This window comes from Terrapene carolina, unplaced genomic scaffold (genome assembly GCF_002925995.2).
Source record: "Terrapene carolina triunguis isolate 2854851 unplaced genomic scaffold, T_m_triunguis-2.0 Scaffold42, whole genome shotgun sequence".
Lineage (NCBI taxonomy): Eukaryota > Metazoa > Chordata > Testudines > Emydidae > Terrapene > Terrapene triunguis.
Window position 1 is genome coordinate 19,771,391 of NW_020664393.1, and position 7,799 is coordinate 19,779,189.

Consider the following 7,799-nt stretch of genomic DNA (forward strand, 5'->3'; position numbering starts at 1 on the left):
TAAAAAGTCTGTACTGAATTCATTCCCCTTTCTGTTTTTATTCTAACTTTTGTTTTTCAATGTTTACCAGGCATGGTGAGTGCCCTACACCTGAGAACACGGAAGCATTTATCCGCCTGTGTGAACATTTTAGTGATAAGAATCCTTCAGAGCTTATAGGTATGTCTCTTTTTTACCCTTTTTTTGCTCCATTTTTGCCTCTCCACTATCTTGTCTCCATTATCAAGCATTACTACTTTCCCTGATTCCAAGAAGGATCTAAGCAAGTGGATTTCCTCAGTGCAATGTTTGTGCCACTGTAAGGATTGCTTGATAGAGATGACCGTATAAACAAGCTTTTGTCTTTCTCAAAATCAATCTCATGTTACTTTATGCACTAGTTTAAATAGAATTGGTTGCTTTATGCAGACAAATATGGCAGCTAAACAGTTGTATAATGTAGGGGTCTGTGGCTGTCCCTCCCCGTCAGTCTTGGAGGGAAGCAACGCCCCTCATTACTGTGTATCTATAAAGGCAAGGCTCAGTGGGGAATTAGCAGTCTCAGAGGTTTCTGGGCAGGGCAGAGCAACAAGTAGTTTAACAGGGCTCTGGGCAGGGCAGAGCAGTAAGCTGTCTTTCGCCTGGCCTCCTGGCTCAGGCAGATAGCGGACAAACATAAGAACGGCCATACTGGGTCAGACCAATGTTCCATCTAGCCCCATATCCTGTCTTTTGACAGTGGCCAATGCCAGCTGCTTTCAGAGGGAATGAACAGAACAGGTAATCATCAAGTGATCCACTTCCTGTCGCCCATTCCCAGGTTCTGGCAAACAGAGGCTAGGGACACGTCAGGGGATGGTTTTGCATCCCTGGTCATTCTGGCTAAATGCAGACCTCTTGGCCTAATGTGGGCAGGCTACTACCCCTTTGGAGTGTACCTCTGTCTCCTGGGTTTCCTCCATCTCCCTGGGGTACACGGCCAGTAGCAGTCCCAGTAGCTCCTCCAGGTACTGGTCAGTCAGCAGTCCCAACCCCTCCTCTGAGTCCTCGTCATGACAGAGCTCCATCTCAGGTGCAGGGCTCAGCAGCAGGCGAGAGACGTCTGCTTCCTTCTCCGGCTCCTCCACAACTGAGCTGCAGGGCCCACCTTTTAAACTTTCTGTCCCGCCCCAATGCTTCTGGCAGGGTGGGTGTGGCTTGCCTGGCTCTGCCCACCAGAGGGTGAAAAGTCGTTCCTTCCTGTCAGTCTTGGCGGGAGGCCCTGCCCCATCGCTACATATACGGGACAGACGTTTTACGGGACAGATGTTTTACCTAACTCCTTCTGATGCAAGTGAGTGTTTCTTGGGCAAGCACTGCTCGGCTTGACCACAACTTATGTGGCATTTGATAACCAAGAGAAGTTGATCTCCTTGTGGTCATGTTGGATTTATAAAGATCCTGTGCTTAGTATTCATTTTAGTATTACATTGTAAAGTTTCCAACTTCAGCAGTTGAGTTCCTTCAGTAATATACTGGGAACTGTTAATGGAAATTTGATTGTGTTACACTTCTTTGGCATATACAGCCTCAAAATGAGTATTTTCAGAACTTTGATTTTTATCAAAAGCAAAAATATCCAAAATTAGTTAATGAAAGACTCTTAATTTTACTTTAAATGTAACAATCAGATTAGATACATGAGACTAAATGCATCCTTTTCTGAATACCATTATGTTTAAACATTAATATAATTTTATGCTTTCAAAGGTAAAAATATTACTAGTAAATGTTTTTATAACTGCCAGTCCTGAAAACTAAACCTGGGATCCAAGAGTCAAGCTAGGTTATTTTTCTCATGTGTCATCCATAATAAAGATTAAATTCTCAGTGCTTGTGAAACTATTTAGTTTGCTTTCAGTAGGTTTGTATAGGTGTAACTGATAGGTATGTAGTAAACAACTGAGTTGATGCATTTGAATAAATGGTATTCAGTACTTTCTACTGGTTTTGTTGACTGTCATGCTAACAGGAGTAAAAGCAATAAAACGTTATTTTTTGTCACTGTTTAGCAGATATAATTCTGAATAATCACGGGGAGCAAATCTGTTGAATTATGTATAAATAGCATCTTCTTAATTCATTCTTAGAGGAGAAGCACACTTCAAGGTTTTTCTATATATTTTACATAGAGACACTTACTGGTTTAAGACATGCATTTTTTTTTTTTTAAACACATAGTTCCAAAAACTGTCTGTAGACAATCGATATAGCTACATATTGGTTTAGAAACTGATATAGTTAAAGCAGTACAACTCCCTAGTGTGGATGCATCTAGACTGGTATAAAGTGCTTATATTGGCATTGTGTGTGTTAGTATAAAAATGGTATGTAGACCAGCCCTAAAGATCACAAATGGACTTATTCACTGAAGAGTTCTGTGATGAGGTGTACCTATCCTGCACCAGCCCCCAAAGGGTTAACTGTGCTTTGTAGGCTGAGGAAGCCCCGCCCCTCCAACTCTGCTGGGCATGTTCAGCTTGGAGGCAGAATATAAAAGGAAGCAGCTGCTGAAGTGGGAGGCCGCAGACTGCAGGCTCTCTCTAGGGAGCTGCTGCAGGCCCACGGCACCCAGAGCTCCAGACGGACTCCGGGCTACCTGCTGAGCCCGGAGAAGAGACCGCATCGGCAGGAGCTACGCCACTTGAGGACCCCAGGGATGCGGGGGGACTTTGGAGCATCGCTGAGGGAGAAAGGGTAGGAAGCAGCCCAGGGGACTTAGACTTTTCTCTCGTGAGTGAACCAGGGAACCAGTCAGCATGCTTCAGGAGCTCTGGGCGGGGACTCGGAGGAGCAGGGAGGGCCTAAGGCCCTCTACCCGGTGTGTCACACACCTCTAGATGGCGCCTCACTTCCCCAGCGAGCCAATAGGCCACACAGCACCCCAGAAGTGGGCACCTTCACTAGCCTTTAGGCCACGCTGCCCTGAGTAGAAGGTCTGCGTTATTGACTCCAGCCATTAGGCCACGCTGCCCTGCCTGTAAAAGGCTACATTATTGACTCTGGCCAGTCGGTCACACTGCCCTGTGGAGAAGGGTGACATTATTGACTCCAGTCACTAGGCAGTACTACCACATTTTATAGTAAGGGTCCTCAGCAAAGGACCTAATCGGCTGCAGTATCGTCTCTGCCCTGTCTTTTTTGACCACACATGACCCGACACCCTGTGACGGGGTGTACCTACCCCGCAGCAAGTTCATTTAGCATTTTTATCAAATTTTGAATGATTGATTTAGAATGTGTGGTTCTCAGCCTAAGGATTATTGCCCTCCCTCTCTTTAGATAAATGGGAGGGAGGGTTTCAAACTTTTCTGTTGTAATGTGGATTCATGATAGGGAAAAGGTTGAGAACCATTGGATTGGAGGCAAATTGGCCTAATATTAAAAATTAACTCTTGAAATTGCGTGAACACTTATTTCTGTGAAATAGAATGTTTTTGTTTTTTCTCAGTCTTTGTGTTCAATGGGAATTTTAAATAACATTTTCTTAAATCATATATGGAATTTGTTCTCACATCATATGTTACCTATCAATTGGAATAAGTTGATGTAGCCATCCATAGCATCTCAATGCAATTAATTATTTTTCTGGGTCAGCAGTTTACATGGAATACAGATAGCATTATGAAGTGCTTGAAATAGAAAGTTCATTTTTCTAGTATTTTAACTTTAAATATCATTTGCAGTGTTGGGCCATTAACTTCTGATAGTTGGTTATAGGGAATACGGATTACACTGCACCTTTCATTTCTGCTGTGTGAACCGAGACGTGAAATTGGAGTTATTTGTTAAGATGGCGTTTGTTTTCATCTCCTTAGCTTAGTTATTCTGGTCTGAGGTATTTTCTTCCTCATAAGAGATTTAATTAGCAGTGTCCTCGATGTCTTCTGTTGTAATTTCATCTTTAGAGGGTAATAGAAAGAGGTTCCTTCTCTAAAATTCTAGACAGATGGTGTCAAAGAGAAAACAGATCACTGTTCTAGAAATGGACAGAGGAATGAATGCCTGTATACTGAGGTAGTCATGTTTGAGGAGGGAAGTTCAAATATCTTTTGTTTCTATTCACTAGTCTATTAAGAAGCAGTGCAAAATATACTGTATGAGAAGAATGAAACATCAAAGTTGTCAAATGTGTTTAGTTGGGGAGGAAGAATAGAGCTATTCTAATCACAGCAGAAAAGAAAGGATATGAATGAGACAAATGCATAATTCTTTAATGTAAATTTTTACATGAGAAACATGAAGCAGTTTCAAATGTCAGAAAGAGGAAACCAGTAAAGCTCTGTTCAGGGCAGTTCTACTCCTGTTGGATTGAGCAGTAAGTGATTGGCATAGGACTCCCATCATAGTTGAATAAGTTTCACCACATGAGGGTGATAAGATTGATAATGAGGTTTAATCTGGTCTTCAGAAAAGAAGCAAAAGTTCTGTCCTTCCTATATGATTAGGTAATGTTTCATTTTTCAAATATAAAGTAGATAGAAAAATCTGCCGTTTCCGAACTTAACTTCTAATAGTAATAGAAATCAGAGACAGAAAAGACCCATTAGGTCAACTCCTTCAAATGCATACTTGTTTCTGACTCTAGATTCTTGAGTTTAGTTTGGTGTACTTGAGCAATGGGCCTGCACTGCTTCCCTTGGAAGACAATTTCATGCTGCCAACATACTTTGCTGGTCATCACATGATTCAGACGTACGTTGCTGATCCTAAACTTTTCCTAACACACTCATATTTCCTTACTCAGTTCCATTCCATTCTTAGGATTACTGGTTTTTCCTTCTTAGTGTTAATTTTTAAGTAAACCATGGTCGAGTTTTTAGGTGTAAAAATCAAATTTTGAGAATTCATAATATTTTAATGTAAGTGTCTTGAAGCCTGAGAATCAGGTCCTTCTAAGGAAACACCAGAGTAACTGGGGAGATGGGAAGTTGTATGTACATAGAAAAGGACAGGAACAGTGATGTCTGGGAAAGCTGCATGACCTCAAATCCCAACGCCTTGCTTTCATTGCCAACATGCTTCTACTATTGCCATATGGATGAAAAAAATCATAAGAACTTTGACTTTGACTTTTTGATGCCAGTAGTCACTGCATGCCCCCCATTGCTACAAACTGAGTGTAAGTCAAGAGAATTTAACTTTCAGCCTCAATAGATCAGGAATACAAAGTGCTAGTTTGAATGGCAATCTGTGTGAAATTTCCTAGCTAAATTAGATAAAGATGGATTGGAAACTTGATTTTTTGGAACACAATGTTGCAAGTCTGGAGTAATCCTCTACCACCAAGGAAATAAAGTGTAAAGACCTTGCCTTAGTAGGCTGCTCTGGAGAGAGAAAAATGTGATTACAAGAACTGAAATCCATTGTGGTCTGAAGCAAGTTTTGAGATAAGCAAGGGTTAGTAAAACAGACAGGAAGAAAGCCTCACTTGTATCTATCTGTTAATTATTGGGACATTTCTGTTTTTCAGAGAACACATTCTTAATATCCTTACATTTTCTTCATACATAGGAAATTATCTTTCAATCAGGTTGAGGAAGAAAGGTGTCTGACCTGGTTTGATACATGTCTGTAATGAGGGGGTCGACTCAAGTTATTCCCCTTTTTTGACCATTAGTAACAATTTTGCTTTTGGTGTGGAGGGAGGAGGTAAAGTACACACTTGAAAACTGTGTATATTTTTTAATCCCATATTCTGGAATTTACCATTCACTTTGCTTGTGTTATAGGGAAAAAAAAAAAAAAACCTGCTCATAATCTGATCATGTAGACCCCAAAGAAAAACTCTCCAGATACTTTAACTTCTCTGAATATGGTTGAGAAATATGGAAAATAACCGGAATAATTGGCATGGCACTAATAAATTAATGGTGTGATCCCTGTCACTTTAATAAATAAAAAAAGATGCAAGACAAATTTTGAGCAAGATATTAAAGTCCCCTTTCTTGACAGAACTACTGTAACAGCAAGAGATGGTCTTTCTTTCCGATTTGATTTATCTAAACCACTAGATGGAGCTGGTAACATAGGAAAAAGGGAAAATTAGAAGCAATTGCTTTTTTGTTCTCCCTCCTGAGAAATATTCAATAAAATAAAGGCTGAAAAAACAATTTATTAAATTTAAACATTGGTTTCTGTTTAAACTGAAAAGACAAGTAGTTCAAAGTGATTGTCTTTATTGAATGGATTTGTTTTTTTAGGGATTTCTTCCAAAATTAAAATTAAATAACCACTAACATGTTAATAGCCATTTTGAAATAGAATTGAGAGGATCTATGGATATAATTTTTAAGTTTAAAGCAGGGTAACTTTGACATGATTTTTATGCTTAACAGTATGAAATGACTATAACCCCAAATTATTTCTCTAAATTCACAATCACTGCATTGATTACACTGTCTTTTATGGCTCCTACAAATGCTGATCAGAAAGCAATCAGGTACTTTCTGGTATTAATCATATTTCAACACTAATAAAAAATATTACTGTTGAGCTTTTGTATTGTGACAAATTGAAGATTCAGAAAATTACTGATAGGAATTAGCACACAGAATTTAAATATCGTTTGGGCTTTATACATAGTCTCTAGAGGATCTGGGTTTCCTCAATTAGAATGGGGGCATCTCCTTAATGGTGGTAATTTAAATGGAATGAGCCAAAAATATCACTTGTTGGCATTGTTTGTAATAAAAACAGCTGCATGTTATTCATTTTTAAAATGATTTGTCGCCATACATTTAGTGTTATTTTGTTTTCCAGGTGTTCATTGTACACATGGGTTCAATCGAACTGGTTTTCTTATCTGTGCCTTTTTGGTTGAGAAGTTGGATTGGAGGTAATTTTGCAAATTTAATTAATTTTGGGTACAGGGAAGGGATATAATTGGTAGTGTTTTCTCCAATGTGTTTCACAATTGTCATTGCTCCATTGGTGGTCCGATTGTTCTAAGAGTTTTATCTTTAAATGAATATATTTTTTCACTGTTGATTCTAGGAATGCTGATTTTTTTTCTTCATATCTGACACAGTGCACTAAGCATGTCTGTATTTTCAATAGATGATGGTAACTGGAAAGTCTTAGTTTTGAGCAGGTGACATACATTAACATGATTCCTGTCAAACTCTCTTGACAGTTGAGTCTATTTCAGTTAAGCTTTCAGCTATATTGTCAAGTCTGTAGACCAACAATTAGCCCTACCAGCTGTGTTTAAGTTTTCATGAGTATGGATATAGGTTGCTTTCTCTCTTTCCTGTGCAAAGTATTGAAATAGACTGATGTGTATTGCTTTTGATTGATAGCATTATTTTAGATCTTTTGTTCTTGGCATATTCAAAAGCAGGGCCGGCTCTAGGCACCAGCAAAACAAGCTGGTGCTTGGGGCGGCACATTTTTAGGGGCGGTATGGCTGGCGCCAGAATGCCGCCCCTAAAAATGTGCCCCGGCCGCCCTAGCTCACCTCCGCTGCTGCTGCCACTCGCGCACCACGGCGCGCAAAACAGCTGATTTGCGCGCTGCTACTCGCCGTCCCTCCCAGGCTCCCAAGCCTGGGAGGGAGGGGGAGCAGCGGCGTGCGAATCAGCTGTTTCGCGCGCCGCAGCCACTCGGAGTCTCCCCCTCCCTCCCAGGCTCTCAAACCTGGGAGGGAGGGGGAGATCCCGAGCGGCCGTTTCGCGCACCGCTGCTCCCCCTCCCTCCCAGGCTTGAGAGCCTGGGAGGGAGGGAGGGGGAGAAGCGGCGCCCGCGCCGCGGCCACTCGGAGTCCCCCCCCCCCCCCCCCC

The 7,799-nt window shown here is 41.0% G+C and overlaps 1 protein-coding gene across 3 annotated transcripts in view; it reads left to right on the forward strand.

Annotated features, from left to right (window-relative positions):
• Window positions 1-7,799, forward strand: part of RNGTT (RNA guanylyltransferase and 5'-phosphatase) — a 409,198-nt gene that overhangs the window by 35,125 nt on the left and 366,274 nt on the right. For all 3 annotated transcript variants that reach the window (XM_026654244.2, XM_026654251.2, XM_026654249.2), the window contains exons 4-5: window positions 71-159; window positions 6,781-6,856. In XM_026654244.2, the coding sequence (XP_026510029.1) occupies window positions 71-159; window positions 6,781-6,856 (165 nt within the window). The remainder of the gene's footprint in view (window positions 1-70; window positions 160-6,780; window positions 6,857-7,799) is intronic.